This window comes from Eurosta solidaginis, chromosome 4 (assembly GCF_040869045.1).
Source record: "Eurosta solidaginis isolate ZX-2024a chromosome 4, ASM4086904v1, whole genome shotgun sequence".
Taxonomy (NCBI): Eukaryota; Metazoa; Arthropoda; class Insecta; order Diptera; family Tephritidae; genus Eurosta; species Eurosta solidaginis.
Genome location: NC_090322.1, coordinates 212,889,060 through 212,913,493, shown reverse-complemented (window position 1 = coordinate 212,913,493; position 24,434 = coordinate 212,889,060). Strand labels below are relative to the sequence as shown.

General features: G+C 37.2%; 1 protein-coding gene across 8 annotated transcripts in view; it reads left to right on the top strand.

The window, feature by feature from the left end:
* Positions 1 to 24,434, top strand: part of LOC137250947 (uncharacterized) — a 396,368-nt gene that overhangs the window by 86,935 nt on the left and 284,999 nt on the right. The window contains exon 3 of one of the 8 annotated variants that reach the window (XM_067784708.1): positions 22,436 to 22,500. The exons of the other annotated variants lie outside the window; for them this stretch is intronic. Within the exon in view, the coding sequence (XP_067640809.1) occupies positions 22,436 to 22,439 (4 nt within the window). The 3' untranslated portion in view covers positions 22,440 to 22,500. Of the gene's footprint in view, positions 1 to 22,435; positions 22,501 to 24,434 lie in introns of those variants that run through there. 8 annotated transcript variants of the gene reach the window in all.

The following is a 24,434-nucleotide window of genomic DNA, read 5'->3' as shown; positions in this document are numbered from 1 at the left end:
TTTACGATTATAAATTATGCAGGCCGAAATATTAGAAGATCCTGAACGCGCACAAAAATCCTTGGAACTTTCCTTGAGTACCGTTTAAGCTAAGCCTTCTCATATATTTATTGGTAAAAATTCTATAGAATTTCAGATTTAACGTGTATCAAAGATTAGGCTTGTGTATGGGGAATCTTATAGCGGTGTTATACTATCAATTGAATAACAATTAGAATACAAACCCCATTTCCACGGGGTATATCCCCTATGATAGTGCATTGAATATACACGGCCATAGTTAGGCCAATATTGCTATAAGGGGTGGCGGTATGGTAGCCAGCCCTGAATAAATCCTCGACGGTTCTTGCTCTTCAAAACTTGCAAAGATATAGTAGGCATATAATATGCAGCATGCGCAGCTACTAGGCTGAGGAAACTGACCACATGGTCTCACTACAACCATACTGAGATTCTCCACAGATTCTGCATACCAGAATGGACAGATTTCTGCAAACCACATACCAACTTTAACAAGGGATACGCGATATTAATCCCTGCGAGGGAACAGTGGGTGAATGACCCAGATTGGCCCACTGACAACATTTAGATCTACACAGATGGATCTAAACTGGATGACAGGTTCGGAGGGGGTATCTGTTCGGAACGATTGGACATATAAAGATCATTTCGACTTTCGGATCACTGTAGCGTATTTCAGGCCGAGCTTGCGGCCATACAAGACACTGTGGACTGCCTTAGGCAGAATAAAAACTCAGAAGCACAGTTATATTTTCTCAAACAGTCAAGCAGCACTGAAAGCCATTGACTATGTCACAACTAATTCTGAAACTATAGTAGGCTGTCGCAGATCACTCAACGTGATGGCTGAACACTTTACTCTGCATCTGGTATGGGTTCAGGGGCATACTAGGTAATGAGATGGCGGATGAGCTTGCAAGAAAAGTTACCTCCATTCCACTTTCGCCATCCTGGAAGAGGTTGGGCATGCCGCTCTCCACCTGTAAACTCAAGATAAAGGAGGCTCTACTGATGAAAGCGGGAGCTAGGTGGAAACATCATGATGGATGCCACACGCCAAAACGCATATGACCGGAATGGAATGAGAAGAGATCTCGTGCGCTTCTCACCCTCCGTAAGGGGGATATTTCCTTAGTTGTGGGTCTTTTCACTGGTCACATCTGTTTTAGACCGCATGCAGAAAGGATTGGCGCTCCATTTAACGATTATTGTAGAAGCTGCGGCAACGAAAAAGAGCCTCAAACTGTTAAGCATCTACTCTGCGAATTTGCAGCGCTCGGTAGAAGAAGGCAACGTTTTATGGGCAAGATATTTCTCGGAGATCTGTCTGATTTAGCTGAGGTTAATATACGACGCTTAGTTAGCTTCACAAACTCAACGAAATGGTTTGGTTAGGAAAGTAGGAACAAATCCGTGTAGTCACAAAATGGGTCTATAAAGGCCTAGCTGTGCCGCTCCGATGCGGACGGCAGCCACTTGAACCTAACCTAACCTTACCTAGAACACAAAAATACATACGGTAACCAACTGTCATGGATATTTCTTTTATAATGCGGTGTCATATACAAAAAAATAAATAAATGTAAGGCGCGATAACCTCCGAAGAGATCTAAGGCCGAGCTTCTCTTCCAATTTGCGTCGTGCTCCTCTTGATTTTTCCCTACAAATTGGCCGGACGGGACCTACATGTTTTATGCCGACTCCGAACGGCATCTGCAAGGCAGATGAGTTTTCACTGAGAGCTTTTCATGGCAGAAATACAATCGGAGCGCTTGCCAGACACTGCCGAGGGGCGACCCCGCTTAGAAAAATTTTCTTCTAATTGAAAAATCTTATTTCTAAAATTTTGATGTTGCTTTGCCCGGGAGTTGAACCCAGGGCATACGGTGTGATAGGCGGAGCACGCTACCATCACACCACGGTGGCCACCGTCGGTGTCATATACATGAATGGTATAAAGACAAAGTAGCAACAACTTTTATCAAACAGATGTATACCCCTTCCAATATATTTTCACACCAAATCAAACACACCGGCAGCCACGTCTCTAACCGAAAAAAGCTTATGTCTGCTTGTGTATTTGCCAACCGACTGCTGCACTGGAACAAACAATGATATAGGCGGCAGAAATAAGCGACGTTTGTCGGCATGTGGCCACCTAAAGTTGGCATCAGCTTTTCTTTCAATAATCTATCGTTTAGGTGGTGCTGACAATGCCATTAGAGGCAGTTGAATGCACTTTTCCATGACAGCGCCAACACTTTTCTGCTGCTTGCTTTCGCTGTTCGAATTTCCACATTTTCTCTTACTAACAACATATGTGTATAATTTTTTGATAACTTCTAGTTTACAAATTTTTTGATCTTTTTATTTGCTCACGAAACGTTTTAGCTTTGTGTCAAATGACGTGAGGAGAGGTGTAAATGCCGCCGCCCTCATCGCCTTTTCCTATCTTTCACACGGTGCTAGACTGCCTAGCGAATGAATAATATGTACTGCATAGCCATTTTACGCGTGATCGACTAGTGACTAGACTGTAGGTGCTGAAATGGCAAGTTTTTTTTGGAAATAAGGTGAAGAATTGGGCTGTCATCAATTTCCATAATGGTTATGAGAATATTTTATACAAACTAAATTGTCAGAAATTCCTTACTTTTCTAGAGTTCCGTACTTAAATCAAGCTAGAAATTCTCAAATTGACTAAACCATGAAGAAAGTTAACTATTAACCCATAGTCATGAATGCATGAGATGTTCAACCAGTCCACAAGAGCTCGTGGTCTAGTACACACTATCCTACTCATTTCCTGGAATTTCTGTTCATTCCGTAGCATCGAAAAGACAAAGGTTTTCAAATTTACACACCTAATCGAGCCATATATTAGATTGGGTTAAAGTTACTGGGCAAAGGGAAATTGACAGCCCCACATATTGATCCCAAACGCTTCCATTTTGATGCCACGATGCTACGATCCCTCTATTATTGATAATGAAGTGCTGCGTTATCTCTTTGAGATATATGAGGAATAAAGTGATCAAGGTGAGTTGTGGACACTTGATTTTATAAGTGCGACCCGGCTGTATTAGAATATGCATAGCTGTTGACATCATTTTACATAGATGCCAAAGATTTCATGGAGTTCCTCTACCAATTCTCTACAACTTAGTCTTGAGAATTATTGTTGGCATAGATAGAAACCCGAAGCAAAATACCGAAGAAAAGTAATTATCACCACCATTAGGCTCATAGCTAGCCAGTAAAGATTCTGGAATACGGAAGCCCGAGCCTTGTATTGCTATAAAGCCAGTACATCAGTGCATCAATGAATCTTAAAAGACAAGAGTTACAGTGATATTTTGCATTCCTACTCAGTGTTACATCCAATCTTACAATACTGGACGTAGTAGCATGGATGAGTTTAATTAAAGCTGAGCTCATATAATTTAGCGAAACACAAAGCTTTGGACTAATGAATCCTAATGGAGTTTCTGATCAATATAACCTCTTTCATTGCCTAGCAGATATTTTTAAAATTTCTTAGAAAGACTTAGTTCACTAGCGAACCATAAAAGCTGCTTTGGTTTAGATACAGTTTGTTATCTAAGATACTGTAAGTTCAGCCGGGCTTTTGGAGGGTACAACATGAGTTTAGGAAATAAGATAATCATCTCAGTAGTCGACATGGCACAGAATGTTTAGCCATCGCGACTTCTGTTAAAGTTTTAAACCTCGAAATTCCCTTAACCACCATGAGAATATTAATTTTCGTTGACTGATTGGCTCTCCGACTCTGCCGCTCTTTTCACTAGATTTTACTCGTCCCAAATTCTATGCAGTCTCTTTAGTATCCAACTGAAGAATCTGAATTCTCGTTGGCTTATTAGTTCTCCGATCCTGCCGCTCCTTTCACTACATTTTTCTCCTTTGCGATTATTGGCTAGTTTCGTGAGTATTCACCGCAGTATTGCCGCTATTTTCAATACATTTTTTTCATTCAAAATCCTCGGCCAGTCTCTTTAGTTTTCACTAGAATAATCTTAATATTTATTGGCTGATTAGCTCTCCGATATTGCCGCCCTTTTCACTACATCTTTCTCGTTCAAAATTCTTGGCCGGTGTCTTTAGTATCTAACAGAAGAATCTGAATTTTCGTTGGCTGATTAGCTCTCCGATCTTGCCGCTCTTTTCAATATATTTTTCTCGGCCAGTCTCTTTAGTATTCATCTGAAGAATCTTAATGTTCGTTGGCCGATTCTGCTGCTCTTTTTACTACATTTTTCTCATTTGCGTTACTCGGCTAGTCTCCTGAGTATTCTCCGATACTGCCGCTCTTTTCACTACATTTTTCTCGCTCAAAATCCTCGGCCTGTCTCTTTAGTATTCTTTGGCTGATTAGCTCTCCCATATTGCTGCTCTTTTCACCACATCTCTCTCTCTCAAAATTCTTGGTCAGTCTCTTTAGTACTCACCAGATTAATCTGCATGCTCGTGGATTTATAGCTTTCGGATCTTGCCACTCTTTTCACTACATCTTTCTTTCATTTCCAAACATCATTGCGTGGAGAGAGAGGGGGAACATTAGCGTTTAACCTAAAAGCGAAGAACATCTCGACCTTACGGGCAGCTGAGAAACCGTGAAATTACGACTAGTTAAAAAGAAAATAGCATACCTAACGCCACCATATCCGCAATCAATATTTAGATAAGTCAGTCGGTTATTCATAACTCTTTTTGGACGCCTTGGTAGGGAATCGTTACCTGTCACATGAACGATATATGCTAAACACTCACCCACAAAGCTGTTCTGCAGTAAGTCAAACAGTTTATTAAGCTTAAAGTTCTCCGATTCTCAAGTGCTTCATGACAAACATCTCCCAAAATCAAGCATACCCGTTTGTTTTTTGATAGCACGGTTTATGTAGCTTCAAACTGGCATGTGCTGTCACTCGTCTGGACATTAAACAAATTTTCATGGCGTTCCACAATGAATTTAACACACATTTTCAAACACGCGGCCAAAGAAACATGCTTTTGTTTGATTTTTGAAAAAACAACAACAACAAAACACTGAAGTGATAATAGCACTAATGGTGGGGTTGATTCATTAAACGAGTCAGCTAAATTGTTTGAAATGCAAGAAATGATTATTAATAGTTGACTTATAAATTCGACAAAAATTACAAAAACGTAAAGTTCAAATCTTATATGAATATTATTTATTGTTATTTGATTAGTAAATAAATGGGTTTAATATGATGTAATTTCAACAAAAAAATCATTTAAATCAATAAAATAAATAGAGTATGTACTTGGGTAAAAAAATTAATTGATTGATCTCAGATTGTGATGCGGTCATTTGATTTCTTATTCCGATTACTTTATTAAATGAATTGCTTTTTATTCACTTTTTATTTATTGCGTTCAATATGGATTTTTTCTAATTTCTATAGAAGCAAAAAATATATATTTTCATTCCTTCCACATGTTTTGTTATTGTAGTTTTCTATCGGCTTGGGTATTGCCTTTGCAGTATGTAAGGGGCACGTGAGGGATGGGAAAGTCATGAAGCATCACTTCTCCATGCATATTGTGTGTGAAAATTCCTACGCCATGGCATCATTGCAAACAAAAATTTAGTGCTCATTTACATGCCAGTAAAGTCAAAGGGAAATGAATACTTACATCTATACTACATACAAAATTTTAAAAAATTGTTTATTAAACGGATTGGAAAAAAGTTTTTTTGCTTGAGATTCAAATGATATCAACGGCACTCAATGGCTCAAAACTAACGGAAGTGGTTGGGTCTGTTGTAAATTGTGTCGATTCAGAAATAAGTAGATCCTAGGGGCTGCCAGATTACTGCAGCGTCTTTGAGGCGGAAATTATATCCATGAAGAAAACTGCAGAAATTCTGAAGGAAGCGCGCTTAAGCTGCAGTTGCGTCAATATATATTATGGATAGTCTGACGGCGATTAGGGCAATAATCTCACACAGTACTTCACCAGAAAGTGTCCTGGAATGCAAAGCAGCATTAGAAAATCTGTGCTGCAAAATTTCTAAGATCTTGTGCAAACCCTACGATATTGTGAATCTTATATGGTGTATATGTGGTTCATATTTCTGAATAGAAAAAACGTACGGCTCACAATGGGCATACAAACTAGGCACTGCCTTCTGGCGTCACATGCTTATAAGTAAGGCCTCGTCCGTAATAGCAGATGTAGAAAGTGCGAGCAGCAGGAAGAAACGGTTGAGCACTTATAATAATAAAATTTGCTCCTCTAAGGAAGATATTGGTGTTAGGTTATGTGGAAGTGCCTGCCCGAGGGCACACCAAGACCAGTGATATTAGGCCCGTTGTAGTACCCGGAAATTACTTTCCTCTTCGAACCATTTTGATAAAAGCTACCAGGTCCTTGACGTCATGCTCGACAACCTGGCTCAGGTTATCTAGAAATGGAGCACCCAGAAAGAGCTGCCGTGCGCCGCTTAGTATCGGGCAGTTGCAGATGAGGTGAACCACCGTTTCCTCCTCCTCATACTCTTTGCAACTACTCCAACATCGACGATAAGGCGCTCCTAACCTTTCTGTATGCCTACCTATAAGGCAATGTACAATTGGTGCCCTTAAAATTGTGGAAATCGTATCTCTACTTAGGTTGTACACGGGACAGAATGCAGTTTCCATAGATGTACCTATATCCAAGGACACATTTGAGGTGTATACGGTTCTGTGGGCCATCTCTTGAATAGATCGGCGACAGTTTAGTATTAGTCATCATAATTAAATAAGTAAGAGCCAAGAAATTTTATGGCAGCCTGGCTGTCGTTGAAAATAAATATTTCTTTACCGACATTGTGTATCCCCATCCTAACAGCGGCTTCCATGATGGCTGAAACTTTTGCCTGGAATACGCTGAAGTGATCGGCTGGTCTGGTACATACTTCAGTATGATTTTCCTGGTGTAGATTTTTGCTATTAACAATTATTTGCAATCCCTGATAGAATGAGGAATGTATACACAAACAACTACAGCACATTACGCAACTAACAATGGCGTTAAAATTAAGATTTACTTGTTATAAATCAAAAAATATAAATGCCTACGGACGGGTAGAAGTAAAGAATAAGATATCAGATACTAGCATTTTTAAAATATCTCTATACAAAACTGAAGAGTGTTAAAAGTTCTATGCATATATTTGCTTTTCGTGTTTGCTTAGGTCGTGAATAAATATAATAGAAATATTTTTGAATAAGAAAGACTAATAGAAAATAGATTTGGTTTGGGATATGTGCGCTTGAACTATTTGTTGAGGACCTTGGCATAAATACTGATCACAAAATGAACATACACGTGTGTATATATTAATACATTTATAGGTATATATCGCTCGAATTTCCTATTTTGTTTATCATCTAATTGATATGCATTCTAAACAATCGCATAATTTAAAACCCATAATGCACACTTTTTGTTTATCTTTACTACTTAGGTACTCGTACCTACTTACTTTACCTTTTCTGTTGGCCATTGAAAGATGCCCCATTACCTTTTTTTTCTGCACCTTTTTGATACCCGACCCATTCCATTGTTGTGTTTGTATAATTTATATGCTCAATTTCTTGCATACTCAATGAATTCTGCGCCAGCGCTTCCAATACTTGATTGTCCATAGTGCTCATCTTTATGCGCTACCTGCGCATTTGGTAGTCACATCACTGGGCCACCAACAAGGCTGCCACAACACCACATGTTTGTCACAAACAGAACCAGGATCCTACCGTGACGTATAAAAAGCGCTAAAACCCAATTGAAATGGACTCAAGCAAACAAGCAAGCCGAAGAGACTCTTGTGTGGCATTTTATTATGGTCGTATTTAATATTCTCCCTCAATTCAATTTTCTCAATGATAATACAAATGGCTCGTTTACTATCTTTTATTCGCTAGTTCTGTGTCAGGATTGCTGCCTTATAATTTATTTTTTTTTGTTTACCTGTGTGGTCAGCACACCCCTCTTCTTCCCGTAAACAATAGATATAAATTCTTAGCACACGCTCGTTTGTCTCACAATTTGCTTTTGTCTCAAAGATGATAAATTACACTACGCGGCTATCACAATCAACATAAAAGGATAATAAAAATTTATATATTTTTAAGAAGATGTTTGTTTTGGTGTTTCATTTCAATATGCAATAAATACGCAAAGGCAGAAACAAACAAGAGATTAAAAACTACAAACCCTAAGGAAAGAAATAAAAAGTTTTACCAGCGAAATCGGTGGCTTCACAAATCTCTGCGCTCAACACGAATAACAAATATTTAGAGTAAAAAATCGCAACTCTCCCACCTCCCGAAGGCAAATTGGCTATGGAGCCTAGATTAGTTGTTTGGGTTCTTAGTATATGGTTGGCTGCTTAGTTAATTCCATTAGTCATCAATTGCTGAATGAAGCGCAGGTTTACCTATGGCAGTTGCCATTGAAATATACCAAATGAAAGACGAGTTCTTAAAAGTAAACCGGAATGTAAACTCATACCCAAGGAGCCAAGTCCCAAACCGCTTAAACCTAGGTATTTGCGGTAGGGATCCTTTATTGAAAATCACTTCACATCATTCTAACAGCGTCAGACCACCCTTCCCTGTCAACAGAGTTAGGTTAGGTTAGGCTAAGAGGGCGTGCATGAAAACTTCTTACACTTCCACTCGGATACATATTTTTGTTCTTATTTTGTTTTGTTGATTTTCTGACAGGGTGGATAAGTGATGTATATTGGAACGATTTTCCGTCATCCCTTTTCAAATTTGGTTTCGCGGCAAACCGGTTTCTGCGTTGTGTCATCATCAGTGTCCAAATCGTTCCAATACACATCATATTTTTGTTCATTATGAGTGCTCTTAGTGAATGCCGGGTGGTGGCACATTCGTCCAGCCAGATTAGTCCTCAACGAACCACTTTGGCTTATTTGATGAACTAAAGAAAGAGGGAAAGATCTGCTCTGCCAGCCTCTGCCATACTGTCGAAAAATCGTGCGTCCAGAAATCTGAGTAGTTATGTTTGTAGTCCTGGACATCGGCAAAGAATGTAATAAATTGACAGCTTTTTCAGAGGAGCTTGTTGCTTTTCGCAGAAAACGAAAGGCGACTTCTTAAAAGTAAGCAGGAATGCAAATTCATAACCAAGAAGCCAAGTCTCAATCCGCTAAGAGCTATATATTTGCGAAAGCAATCCTTTATTGAAAATTGCTTCACGTAATTTTTACTGCGTCAGACCACCCTCTCCTGTCAACAGAGTTAGATTAGGCTAGGCTAAGAGGGCGTGGATGGAAACTTCTCACACTCCCACTCGGAAACATATTTTTGTTCATATGAATGCTATTACTGAGTGTCGGGTGATGGCGCATTCGTCAGACCAGATTACTTCCTAGTAGTCCTCAACGAACCTCTTGCTTTCTCTGTTGAACTAAAGACGGAGGGTCAGATCAACGCGACCAGCCTGTGCTAGACTGCCAAAAAATCGTGCGTTCAGAAATCTGAGTCGGTTTGTTTGACTTTTCTTTTTCTGACTTTTCTTCCTCCTCATATTGAGAGCTTCCGCAAAGGCGCTTGTTGATATGCGAGCATCGCTGCAACATCACAGTAACCTGTAGTGTCACCACAGTATCCTCACTGCAGAGTTTTTTTAGCTTGAGAAGGAAGTTGGTTCATTTCTTAGCCAAACATGGTCATAAAAACCCTGATATATCGCAATTATTCGAGTTGGTCCGTTGCCCTGATTTTCTTCATCACAGACCCAGTGCTGGTCGTACGAAGTTGTTCGCCTAGCTTATGTCCATTTCGGAACCTTTCCTGGCCATATCATCTAAAAAATCGTTCCCTTCAATAACGCTATCCTCGGGTACCCAGCAAAGGTAGATATTGAGATACCATATCGACGCATATGACCCTGGATATCTCCACTTGTCGGATTCCAATGCTATTCTATGAGTCGGGAAGTCGGTATAACTGATTTAATTGCAGTTGCTTGAAGTACAGTCCAGCTCCAGGTCCTATTCTATTTTCTATCCGTTTGTGTAGATTATATTGCCCCTAACTCTGTTTAGGCCTTCCTCCCATTCCTCGCTTCAAGTTAACAGCCATCCTGCTGTTGTCGGTGTTGGACGTTTAGTCAACTGTGATCCTGTTTTATCATCCCCATGCTATGTCATCTAATATCGTTCCGTACCCGTCTTCCGTTGATTTGGATTCTCTTAGTCGTAGATCCTGTTATCTGGCCAAACCTCGCAAGAACACTTGCAGAGACATCAAGTGAAAAATTAAGTTTAACCCTTCTCGAGGTGAGCTGCCCACGGCGCGTGATTTTTCCAGGCATGTTAGCCTTCGCACCTACATAATCCGCTTTTGATTGATTTTTTTTTTTTACCTAGCGCCTTTCACCAGCCAAGAGCTCCATACGTTTGTATCGGACTGTGTTTCAAGGATGACATCCAGTGACAGTCCCCAGTTTCTCCTAAAAGCCCATTTCATTTCACTTGATTTCCAGCTAAATTAGGAGTCCAAATTCATACCAAAATATTTGGCTTCAGAAGATTTCAGATTTATGTTTTTCTTGCGAACGGGACATACTCCGTTTTTGTTAGATGAACTCCAGCTCACTTATCGTTGGAAAGAATTTAGTTCTGATTAAAATTACTTAGTCTCGGCGTAAGCTACTACTCCCGCTCTTTATACCCTGAATATTTCTAGAGTTTCAATAAGTAAGAGTATCCATAGAAGAGGTAATACCACGCCTCCCTAAGTGTTTCTATATTTCATTAGCTTATTAAAGGACTTTTATAAAGATCCATCGACGCAAACCTTTCCCAGTGGAACATAATCAATTCGGCAGTACATTTATATTGTTGCTTAATAGTAAAGTAGTCCGATAGTTACTATTAACGTTCCCAACATCTCACCTTGATCTCTTTACAAGGGAAGGTTAGGTTATGTTGAACTGGCCGGTCCATAAGGACCTCCCATAGGTTGAATGAGTCCGTAGTGTTAACAGAAGTTTGTTTAACGACCAAACTGAAAAACCTTTTCAAAAACCAGGACCTATGTTATAAAATAACTCCGTCCTCTTGCCAAACACTAACAGCTTTTTAGGACCTATGCCGTTTGGTGCTTCTAGATCTGACAGCTGTATCACTCCTAATAACTGGAGTCTTAGCCTCGCAAGGGCACGAAAACAAAACGTGTCCGATCGTTTCCTCCTCCAAACTGTACTGCCAACATCTTCTATCACTGACCAAGCCAAGGCCTGTGACGCCTGAAGGCAGTTTCCAGTCAGAATACCCGCCATGTGTTTACAGTCCTCTCTTTTTAATGATGATCTTCGACACTTTGCATGGTATTGCTATATTTCTCCTATCCATCTAAGTTTCAGTCAGATATCTATATGCCTGAGAAACTGTTAAGAGTTATATTGGACTTATTCTTTTCATACTTATAGACATTGTAGCCATATTAAGTTATAAATACATATTTAAAAGGCATACAAATTATATATTTAAAAAAGGTTCGATATGATTTCAGCTTGAATTAAATAGAAAACGATTTAACCGTCACACGCCTACCACTAAATACCGTGTACAATAGGATACAAGTCATTATCAAATAGCTCGTAAATCGTGGATTTATTATTCTTTCTTTATACAAACTGTCAAACATGCTTGTGGACAGCCAAGTTATTTACAATTTGTTTTAACACATTTTATGTACTTCCAGAGAAATGGTTTCTTATTTTGGTTTGTTTTAAATGATTTTACCTTCTTTGTTTAACATAAAATCCTTTTTGAGAAAACAGTTTTTAAGATTTATAGCTTTACCCCTAAAATCAAAGCTGTGTAATTGTGTTTATGCATTCTGTATTAATTGTGTTCTGGTAATATATATTTGAATAGTTTAGTCAAAAGCAGAGAATTTGTGTTTTACTTGCAAAACAGGCTCCAAGTGGCCATGGTAGAAGTCTATTACTCTAATTTATGCTCCAAGACCTGCATGCCTAAGGATAAAAAATGGCATAACAGAAGGTTTTCATATTAGTGATGCGCTGGAAACATGTTACACGCCTAGGGTCTTATTGCATGTTGGGCCCATAAATTGGAGCTGCTTGTGATGAAAGAATTCTTAAAATATCAAATTGATATACAATTCAGTGCCTTCCCCAGGAGATGTGTTATGCCCTTAACTGTAAAACTTAACGGTGAAAACCTTTCTATTAAAACCAGAAGGGACCGCATTGAACCTCGTGGTTAATTGATCCCACGAATGTCGCTTCAAAGTGAATATTGCGAAAACTGAAATGGTTATATTCACCGGGCGCTACGAAATAGCGTATGTCAAGCTACCGTTATAAATGGGATGAGTATCAAAATTTGTTCGGAGATAGTGAACTCTGACATTGTTTTAGATAGTAAATTGAGCTGGAGCAAACGTGAGGACAGATCTAGAAAGTCCTTAGGCATATGTACATTTGAAAAAGTGCAGTTTGCAGTATAAACAGACTATAATGGCCAGCTTGCTTGTTTCACGGACACTCGCCCCTTGCCACACAAAAGCTACGTTTAATCCTTTCCCGGTATATCTGTATGATAATCTCTAAGCGAGATGTAATGCAGGATCATGTGAGGATTCAGGACAAAATTTCCCTAAACTTATGTCACTCCTACCCTATCTGTGCGAATGTGACATTATTTTTACATCAATTGGTCAATTGACCAGTTATGACCACATCAATTGATCATAAGTTTAACTAAAACAATGCGATTATTTCAACGGAAATAAGATCAGCTAACATTATTTCCACTTCAAAGAGGTCATACGGCCAATCTACCTTATGGCTATTTGAATTTGGTGTTGTGACCATTTAGGGAGAGCAAAGAGGCTCCGCAGGATCAATTCTACGTTAATTTGCGATAGCGTTTTTATTCCATTTCCCATTTGAGACAAATAATAATATAGCACTATGGGCGCAAAAATCAATCAGTCAAATAGTTAGGGTCCTTCACGTACAAAGAAACGGCCGACGTCTGAACGTACTCAAAAACACGAAAATCTACAAACAAAACACATCGAACTAAAAAATTTAAAATAAATAATAGTTTGAAAAATCTAAAAAACTACGCTTTAATAGCTAACCGAACTAAAATATAGAAAATATTTTGTATATTTCATTAGTATAAGATGGAATAATTTATCATAAATAATTTGCTCAAAATAAAATTATAAACAAGTAAGGACGGGACTGTCTTCGGCTGCGCCGAAGACTTCATACCTTTCATGAATAGGGCTGAACAATAATCCAGCCCATTCGTAATCTCCAAATAATGCGCTGTATAAGATAAGAAATATACCTAAACGATTTTAAGATAAATATAAAAAATGGCAAAAAACCCCCTTATCTGAACGATCGGCTGTATGGGATATACATTATATATAGCTCCGATCCAAATGATTTTTACAATAAATCGTTTATGATATATTAGAATATATATCACCGAGTTTCACGTTTATACTTTCTTAATTAAGGGAGAAATGGCCAAAAATCCTTCTATCTGAACGATCGGTTGTATGGGATATAACTATATATAGCTCCGATCACAGCGATTTTTCAGTAGATCTTCTATGATGTATTAGAATATATATCACCGAATTTCACGTTTATACTTTCTAAATTGCGGCAGGAATGACCAAAATCGTCTTATCTGAACGATCGGTTGTATGGGAGATATATGTTATAGTGGTACGATCCTACCGGATCCGACAAATGTCTAAAATAATACAAAAATACATCCTTGTGCGAAATTTCATTGAGATAACTCAAAATTTGAGGGGCTAGTTTGCGTTCAAACAGATAGATGGACGGACGGACAGACGGACATGGCTATATCAATTCAGTTCGTTGCCTGATAAATTCGGTATACTTAATGGTGAGTCTATCTTCTATATTTCCCAATGTTACAAGCATCGCACCAAAGTTAATATACCATTTCATGTTCATGAAAGGTATAATAAATAAATGTAAGCCGCGATAACCTTCGAAGAGATTTTAGGACGAGCTAGTCTTCCAATTTACGTCGTGATTTTTTATTTAGTTCTTCGAACCACATCAGCAAAGCAGATAAGTTTTCACTGAAAAGCTTTTCATGGCAGAAATACACTCGGAGTGCTTGCCAAATCATTTCCAGCTGACCCTGCTTAGAAAAACTGTCTTCTAACTGAAAAAAAAAAAAACAAGTAAGGAAGGCTAAGTTCGGGTGTAACCGAACATTACATACTCAGTTGAGAGCTATGGAGACAAAATAAGGGAAAATCACCATGTAGGAAAATGAACCTAGGGTAACCTTGGAATGTGTTGTTTGTACGATATGGGTATCAAATGAAAGGTGTTAATGAATATTTTAAAAGGGCGTGGCCCTTAGTTCTATAGGTGGACGCCTTTTCGAGATATCGCCATAAAGGTGGACCAGGGGTGACTCTAGAATTTGTTTGTACGATATGGGTATCAAAAGAAAGGTGTTAATGAGTTTTTTAAAAGGGCGTTGGCCTCAGTTCTATAGGTGGACGCCTTTTCAAGATATCGCCATAAAGGTGGACCAGGGGTGACTCTAGAATTTGTTTGTACGATATGGGTATCAAATGAAAGGTGTTAATGAGTATTTTAAAAGGGAGTGGGCCTTAGCTCTATAGGTGGACGCCTTTTCGGGATATCGTTATAAAGGTGGACCAGGGGTGACTCTAGAATGCGTTTGTATAATATGGGTGTCAAATGAAAGGTGTTAATGAGTATTTTAAAATGGCGTGGGCCTTAGTTCTATAGGTGGACGGCTTTTCAAGATATGGCCATAAAGGTGGACCAGGGGTAACTCTAGAATTTGTTTGTACGATATGGGTATCAAATGAAAAGTGTTAATGAGTATTTTAAAAGGAAGTGGGCCTTAGTTCTATAGGCGGACGGCTTTTCGGGATATCGCGATAAAGGTGGACTAGGGGTGACTCTAGAATTTGTTTGTACGATATGGGTATCAAATGAAAGGCGTTAATGAGTATTTTAAAAGGGAGTGGGCCTGAGTTTTATATATGGACGCCTTTTCGAGATATTGCCATAAGGGTGTGCCAGGGGTGACTCTAGAATTTGTTTGTACAATATGGGTATCAAACAAAAGGTGTTAATGAGTATTTTAAAAGGAAGTGGGCCTTAGTTTTATAGGCGGACGGCTTTTTGGGATGTCGCAATAAAGGTGGACTAGGGGTGACTCTAGAATTTGTTTGTACGATATGGGTATCAAATGAAAGGCGTTAATGAGTATTTTAAAAGGGAGTGGGCCTTAGTTTTATATATGGACGCCTTTTCGAGATATTGCCATAAGGGTGTACCAAGGGTGACTCTAGAATTTGTTTGTACGATATGGGTGTCAAATTAAAGGTATTAATAAGAATTTTAAAAGGGAGTTGTGGTAGTTGTATATGTGAAGGCGTTGCGACATTTCGACCAAAATGTGGACCAGGGTGACCCAGAACATCATCTGTCGGGTACCGCTAATTTATTTATATATGTAATACCACGACCAGTATTCCTGCCATGATTCCAAGGGCTTTCGATTTCGCCCTGCAAACTTTTTCATTTTCTTCTACTTAATATGGTAGGTGTCACACCCATTTCACAAAGTTTTTTTCTAAAGTTATATTTTACGTCAATAAACCAATGCAATTACCATGTTTCATCCCTTTTTTCGTATTTGGTATAGAATTATGGCATTTTTTTTAATTTTTCGTAATTTTCGAAATCAAAAAAGTGGGCGTGGTCATAGTCGGATTTCGGCCATTTTTTATACCAATACAAAGTGTGTTAAGATAATTATGTGAACTGAGTTTAGTAAAGATATATCGATTTTTGCTCAAGTTATCGTGTTATCGGCCGAGCGGAAGGACAAACGATCTGCTGTGTATAAAAACTGGGCGTGGCTTCAACCGATTTCGCCCCTTTTCACAGAAAACAGTTACCGTCCTAGAGTCTAAGTGCCTACCAAATTTCACAAGGATTGGTAAATATTTGTTCGACTTATGGCATTAAATGTATCCTAGACAAATCAAATGAAAAAGGGCGGAGCCACGCCCATTTTGAAATTTTCTTTTGTTTTTGTATTTTGTTGCACCATATCATTACTGGAGTTGAATATTGACATAATTTACTTATATACTGTAAAGATATTAAATTTTTTGTAAAAATTTCACTTAAAAAAAAATGTTTTTTTTAAAGTGGGCGTGGTCGTTCTCCGATTTTGCTAATTTTTATTAAGCATACATATAGTAATACAAATAACGTTCCTGCCAAACTTCATCACGATATCTTCAACGACTGCCAAATTACCGCTTGCAAAACTTCTAAATTGCCTTCTTTTAAAAGTGGGCGGTGCCACGCCCATTGTCAAAAAATTTACTTATTTTCTATTCTGCGTCATAACTTCAACCCACCTACCAAGTTTCATCGCTTTATCTGTCTTTGGTAATGAATTATCGCACTTTTTCAATTTTTCGAAATTTTCGATATCGAAAAAGTGGGCGTGGTAGTCCGATATCGCTAATTTTAAATAGCGATCTGAGATGAGTGCCCAGGAACCTACATACCAAATTTCGTCAAGATACCTCAAAATTTACTCAAGTTATCGTGTTAACGGACGGACGGACGGACGGACGGACATGGCTCAATCAAATTTTTTTTTGATACTGATAATTTTGATATATGGAAGTCTATATCTATTTCGATTCCTTTATACCTGTACAACCAACCGTTATCCAATCAAAGTTAATATATTTTGTGAGCTCTGCTCAACTGAATATAATAAAAATTGTTGCCAAAATTTAAGTTAACAGAAGAATCAAATTCAGAGTGAAACCCGTGGGGCGCTTGATATATTAAATTTAAATATTATTCTATTTGCAACTATTTTCAACTGTTATGAAAATATAATAAAATTATCCCCAATTTTAATCCATACATCGCGTTACGCTTTAATAACCATTCTTCATAACCTTGAGAGTATGCTGTAATCATTTTATTTTTCGAAATATATTTAAATTTTACTCCCTTTCAGATCAAATAATTAGCATGGCAACTCTATTATTAAAGATATACATATATACATATTAGGGCGTGTCGATTTGTGGGGAGGCAAAAAAATCGCCCATTGCTCTGTGAAAATCATATTCTAGGGATCAAAATAAGAAACTTTGCCGAAGGAACCATACCTCTAAACCGAATTAGGATGTTCAAAATTTTCTTTCGGCATCCTTCATAACAGATTCAAATTCTGCATAAAATTGAAAAAACAAGTAAAGGTGTATAATGTCCGGGTGTAACCGAACATTATATACTCAGCTTGAAATTTAATTGTACATATCATTCCAAATATATTACTTTTCTACATAACTCGTGGCACCGCCCGTTAAAAAAAAATGTCTCCCCATTTCCTCTTACAATAATACTTGTTAAGTGAAATATCATTGATTAAAAACTATTTTTTGGCAAGCTACAACTTATTATTCTAGTCCACGACCCTTTTAAACTTGTTTTATATCTAAGTTGCCGTGGTCTATAGCCTATCCCGTCCATTTTTACTACAAATATTTTCTACTATAGGGAAAATTTATTTTTAATTTTTCTTCGAGTTATGGCTCCCGAAACATAGAAAAGTGCAATTTAGAAAGTAAAATTCTATTGATACAAAGCTCTTTTTCGCTAAGTTATAGCATATTATTTTCGTCTACGACCCTTTTAAAAATCTTTCATATAAAAGTGGGCGTGGTCTTTAACCAATCCCGTCCATTCTTTCTAGAAATATTTCGTGCTATAGGGAAAATATGTGTACCCAATTTCATTACGATTCGTTAATTTTTCCGCGAGTTATGGCTTCCGAAACATAGAAAATTGCTTAGTCATAAAAGGGGCGGTGCCACTCCCATTTTTTAAATTTGAAGATTTTCCTATTTCTTGTTATAAATCCACTTGGAAAATGAAATACCACTGATATAAAGCTCTTTTTTATTTTTGCCGTCCACGACCCTTTTAAAAATCTTTTATATAAAAATGGGCGTGGTCCTTAACCGATTTAGTTAATTTTTCTTCAAAGCATTCCTTATAGTAAAGGCAACCCTTTAACGGTTTTTGATTTATGATTAATAATATTTGTAAAATTGATTTTATCACAAGTGGGCGGTACCACGCCCATTTTAAAAGTTTTTCAGATTTTTATCAAGAGTCTCAATATCAGTCGACTTGTCAAATTTCAACATTCTAGGTATATTATTTACTAAATAATCAGGTTTTTTGTGTTTTCCAAAATGTTATATATATAAAAAGTGGGGGTGGTTATCATCCGATTTCGCTCATTTGCAACACCAATCTATTCTGGGTCCAAATAAACTCGTGTACCAAATTTGGTGAAGATATCTCAATACTTACTCAAGTTATCGTGTTAACGGACAGATGGACGGACGGAAGGACATGGCTCTATCAAATATTTTTTCGATACAGATGATTTTGTATATGGAAGTCTGTATCTATCTCGATTCCTTTATACCTGTAAAACCAACCGTTATCCAATCAAAGTTAATATACTCTGTGTGCAAAGCGCGCTTAGTATAAAAAGTACGGTGGGGCAAAATTCAAATTCGAGTCTGCACAGTTTTGTGAAAACTGATTGGGCTCTCTAAGTACTCTCTAGGTATCCAGCTGCTTTCAAATCCGCGGTCAGTTTATCAAAATGGCGGATTCAATGAGACGATGAAAGTTCGTTTTTAATTATTGGAAAAAAGTCGAATAATACAAATTCCAAAAATGCGGAATTTTAAGGCATTGCTTAAGAAATTAGTTATATCAAATCATTTAGTAAAATAAGGTCTGTAAACGAAAAAACTATTGAGAAAAATGTGTTTATTAAAAAAAAACGGATACTCTATCAACGACTTTTTTTCTAAGAAATTCATGTCCAGATTAAAAAAAAATATTGAAAAATAATCGTTTATTTGATTTATTTAAGGATCACCTTAATATATATAAATTACGGTGGTCCTTATAATTCAAATAAAATATTTTTTCTAGTCTCACCACCTCAGATTATAATACCCATGTCAATTGGAGATGATTAAAGGGTGTTAGCAGGGGTAAAAGTTAAGATTTCTCTATTGAGACTCGAAAAATCAAGACTTGCAAAGTAATATGTAGAAGCTTCGAGCCCTGTACAGCACTTCTTAATCTTTCCAATCGGGACCAAAATTTGTATGCGATGTCTTCAACTATAGCACTATCGACTAACTTAATTTTTATACGTCTCCATAGACTAAACATAATTTTCACCCCTATGCGGTACCACCTAATCGTCCCCATTCAGGACCAATATTTATATGCCATTGCTTTGACCTAGGTAGTATCATATGAAGGGATGAGACTACAAAAAAGAATGGTAACGTTTTACAAAACGGTGCAGTATAAAATTTTAATGAAAAATTTTTAAAGGGTATATAAAAAGACGTGTTTCGACATCCGTCTTAAGAATTCGAAAGCCAATATTAAAAATGTTATTTTATAATATACTTCATTTAGAAGGACCACCCTCATATACATATATACAACATTTAATCTTAGATGCTAAATTAAACGTATGTACATACATATGTATTACAACCTAGTTTCGGGTATACAATAATTTGGTAAGCGTTTGCCGTTAATCACTTGTGTTACATCGTGCCAGCGGTAGCTTTTAGCTGTGAACTGCAGTTCCGCTCGAGTTTAAATGCAATTTGACCCACCAATTAATCGCGACAATAGATCTGTGGCATGCAATTTTATCTCGTATTGGTGGCGGGAGGCAACAGCAGCGTTGCTACTACATTATTTGGTTATTTAAGCGTATCAACGTGTGTATATACCTGCTTTGTAAGTATGTATGTATGCAAAGTTTTTAAAGCTTTATAGAGGCTTTTTATTCGTTACCTTTTTTAAAATTAAATAAATTAATAAAATAAAATAAATTAAAATTAAAATTTCTTATTTTGCTTTTCATGCTTGTAAAATTTTAACAAAAACATATATATGTACGTGTATCTTATCCCGCCACGTAGTCCTACAACGCGCACAAATACAGTGGTGGTCAAAAATATTTAGAGCAGTCATCTAAAACACTTTATACAAAATTATCGTAACTTAACAAAAATAGTTCGGAAGGAATGATACATAAGGTACTCGCTAATTACCTGCACCAGCCAAGCAGCCAAAAAACAAATTATATAGCGAAATCTCTGCAGCCTTTTCAAGGCGATCGATATTTTTGAAATTTTGATTGAAGTCTTAAAACAAATCATGGATACTTATGGCATGAGCGAAACTATTGATTACCGATCTACAAAAGTTTATTTTCGAATTGGCTTTGGATTTGGCAAATTTTAAGCTTGACTCCGAACTAATTTGTTTTGGCAAGTAATGTACAGCAGTGCTGTTATCGACTAACATACTTAAATTTTGATGCTTAATTTTGGAACTGATCGCTCACGATATTTTGGCTCCCATGTAAATAGTGAACAGTTAGTAAATCATAATAACGTTACGTCTAAGAACGATATAGAATGATTCATATACCAGCTGTGCTGGGTCAGTGATTTCAGCTTTCTGAAGGCACTTAAATAAAAAAACTGTTCGCATTCTTTTAGTTGAAAACAACAAGACAATTCAGTCAAAGCTCAACCTTGTAATATAGACGATGTAGTGATACCATTGCTGTCTATTCATCCTAATATATATGACCGCCACTGTATCAGTCATATCGCTTAGATTGCCCATTCACCTTCTAGTGAAGCAGCAGTTAAGCAAAGAAAGTTTGTAAGAAAATTATTAAGTGATCCATAAGCCGATTATGTTGTTCACGCTTACTGACTTTCAAGGTAAAAATTAAAAAAAATAGTAATAATAAAAAAAGTTAAAGAAGGCTTTAACAAAAGGTTAAGAACGTAGACCGTTGAAGTGTTACATTTGTATGAGAAAATAATGCTCTTATTTATATTTTGACACCTTGTAATATTCCAATACCAGTATATATGTAGATACTGAGTTTATTAGTTGGCCATCGACATAGTGAACATTTCGCTTGACTGAACATGACTTTGACTCAACTTTGAGTTTAACTTTAGCGTACAATAGTCGCGTTTTTTTACTTACATGAACATCTGCGTTTGCGACTAAATGTGCCACAGATGTGCCATCACCATAACACTTCGATAAGAAAGCGATAACTTTTCAATAACAAATCGATAACACTTCGATGAAAAATAACTTTTCTTTCGATAGCTTGTCGATAGCATATCGATATTTTTTTAAATGTCAATGACTTTTCACTAACAAATGGAAGACAAATTAATAACTTTTTGATAACACAGTATGTTGATATGTAGCCGATAACTTTTCGACGCGAAATCGATAACTCGTCTATACTGCGTCAAAACTCACACCTGTACTAATTATCCCTTTCTTTACCTTTCCTTTCTTTATTTTCCTTTCCACATCTTACTTTACTTTAGTTGCCTTGCCCTGAATTGATATCTGATTTCGCTTATATCAACTGTACCACATATATTGCTCCCACATTATGCTACAGTTTAGGTTGGGTTAGGTTTAACTGGCTGGTCCGTGAGGAACTCACATAGACTGATTGAGTCCTTATTATTACCAGAATTTTACTTAACCACCAAACTGAAAAAAGCTATTAAAAACCAGTACATATGTCATAAAATAACTCCGTCCTCTTGGAAAATTCGACAAGGGATGACGGAAAATTTTCCAGTATACATCAACTATCCAGCCCGATGGAAAATCAACAAACCAAAATGAATGATTATGATTTCCTCATAATTTGTGTCTAGGTTAAGTTGATAAACTTTAACTCGAAAATAGCTGGTTTCAAGCGTGCTTCAAAAAACATCACGAAAGCCACTCACATATATACATACAAATTTCCTAAAGATCGAAATGAGACTGATTTAATAGTATTTAATTAATGAATCACTGAAGGTGTTGGTCTTAGAGTCCAATCCTTCAGAAAGATGTAAGCGGTCTGTGTTTGTTTTTTTTTTTGACCCCGCCAGTTTTTAGTTCCAAGGAAAAGGTTCCAATTATGTACCCCAACCTAATTATTATGGCGTAAAATATTTAATCATGACTAAACAGATATATTATTATGTAAAAAAAAATTTTCTTATTTTCTGAATCCCTTTAATATATCCCTAGATTTCGAAACAATTAAACTTATTGTTAGCTATTTAATAGTTACATATCACACGTCATTATGATATTCTAATAAGATTTTTTTTTTTTTCAGGTAAGCATTATTAAATATTATAATTTGGACGCAATGCACAGTGAGTATGTATTTTTCGGTGATATGTATATACGTACTTACTTTATTAATTGGGGCTTAACCGCTTAAACGGTTATGGCCGTTCAATAAGGCACGCCAAGCGCTTCTTCGCTCTGCCAACTGGCGACAGTTGGTCACACCAAGGGAGTTTAAATCGTTTTCCATCTTGTCCATCCAGCGGAGTGGGGCCGACCTCTTCCTCTGCTTCAATGGGCGGGTTCTGTTAAAAACACTTTCTTAGCCAGAGCGTCATATTTCATGCGCATAACATGGCCTAACCCGCGTAGCCGCAGCGTTTTAATTCGCTGGAGTATGTTGATGTCTGCATAAAGCTCGTACAACTTATCATTAAATCTTCTTCTATACTCGCTATCGGCAACGCGTAGAGGTCCGTAAATCTTTCGTAGAACTTTTCTCTCGAACACTCCCAGAGCCGCTTCATCCGATGTTGGCATCGTCCATGCTTCTGCACCATATAACAGCACTGGTAAGCATGATTTTCGTTTGCCGAGAGAGGACTTTACTTTTCAATTGCCTACCTAGCCCAAAGTAACATTTAGTGGCAAGATTGATTCTTCGCTGGACATACATATACGTACAATATTGAAATTATTTTCACATGCCGGATATTTCTAAAACTCAAAAATTAGTTTGTGTTCAAACAGAGTTTTTTGGCAAGAGGACAAACTTGTGTAGTAATTTCAACAGAAAAAAACTGTTGATTTCAAGTTCACAATATTTTGTAATAAGTACAGATTCTCAATCGATCTCACTGTTTTTTCTGTTAAAAGGAAAATCTCAGTTATATCAACAGCCGCTATTATATTTTAACAGTTGGTATTTTCAATGCGACTTAATAATTGTTAGGTTACACACTTGAGCTAGGCGGTCTCCGTGGTGTGATGGAAGCGTGCCCTGCCTGCCATACCAAAAATCGTGGGATAAAGGCCTGGAAAAGGCAACATATCAAAATCTTTAGAAAAAGTTTTTTGTTTCTTTTTGTTTTTAACAGAGCTGTGGATTACATTTGATGAACTTTTTATTTGCTGATTTGATTGTTTAAACGAAAAATTCGGAATCAACTATTTGTGCAAAGCTGATTCAACAGCTGTTTGCAACAGCCGGAACGTTCCAAGTACCATTAATGTACTAGCCCGACCATCTTTAGAATGATTAGGTATGACCACATGAAACCTTCTAGGCCATACCATCCAGCCACCGCATATATTCATGAGGAACTTGGTGTCGCCAGTTCCTGTGCTGCTAAATAAACAGGATTCGCCACCGGTAGGTGAGGTTGACAATTGAGTTGGAGAAGCTATAAATTGTGCTGGCAACCCTTTGCATTACACAGCCCCTTGAACCAGTTTGGTATTTTAGTCGCCTCTTACCACAGGCATACCTGCCGCGGGTGTATTCTAAGCCCGCTAACCCGCTGGGGGTATCAGCTTATTGATAGGCCGCTGTTATTTCTCTCATACTTACAAACATCGTACCATTCCATGTTCATGAAAGGCACTATAAAAATAACAAACGTTGTCTGTAATGCCAATTTAATAGTCCACATAATTTCAAAAAACTTTGCAAAGACTATCCTTTATTACTAATTTACACAACTCAACACTACTACAATTGTTAGTGCTATTTAATTTTGTGTTTCAAAATTAAAATTGATGTGCATTCGGGTAATATTTTAATTTCAGTTGTTGATTAATGAAGGTTATTGGAAGGGGTTGTTTACTGGGAAACTTCAAAACGCATATACAACAACAATTATGTTGTGTTCATTTGGGGGATTTGTGATGAGCTGATAAATAGTAAATCTCATATTTAATGTCACTTGAGCAAAAAGTGCACATGACGTTAAATTATGCCAATTTAAAGAAACTGGTATTGGGAGGGATTCCCAAATTAAACCCAATTAAAAAGAAATTTAAAACCTACACTTTTGGGAACATTT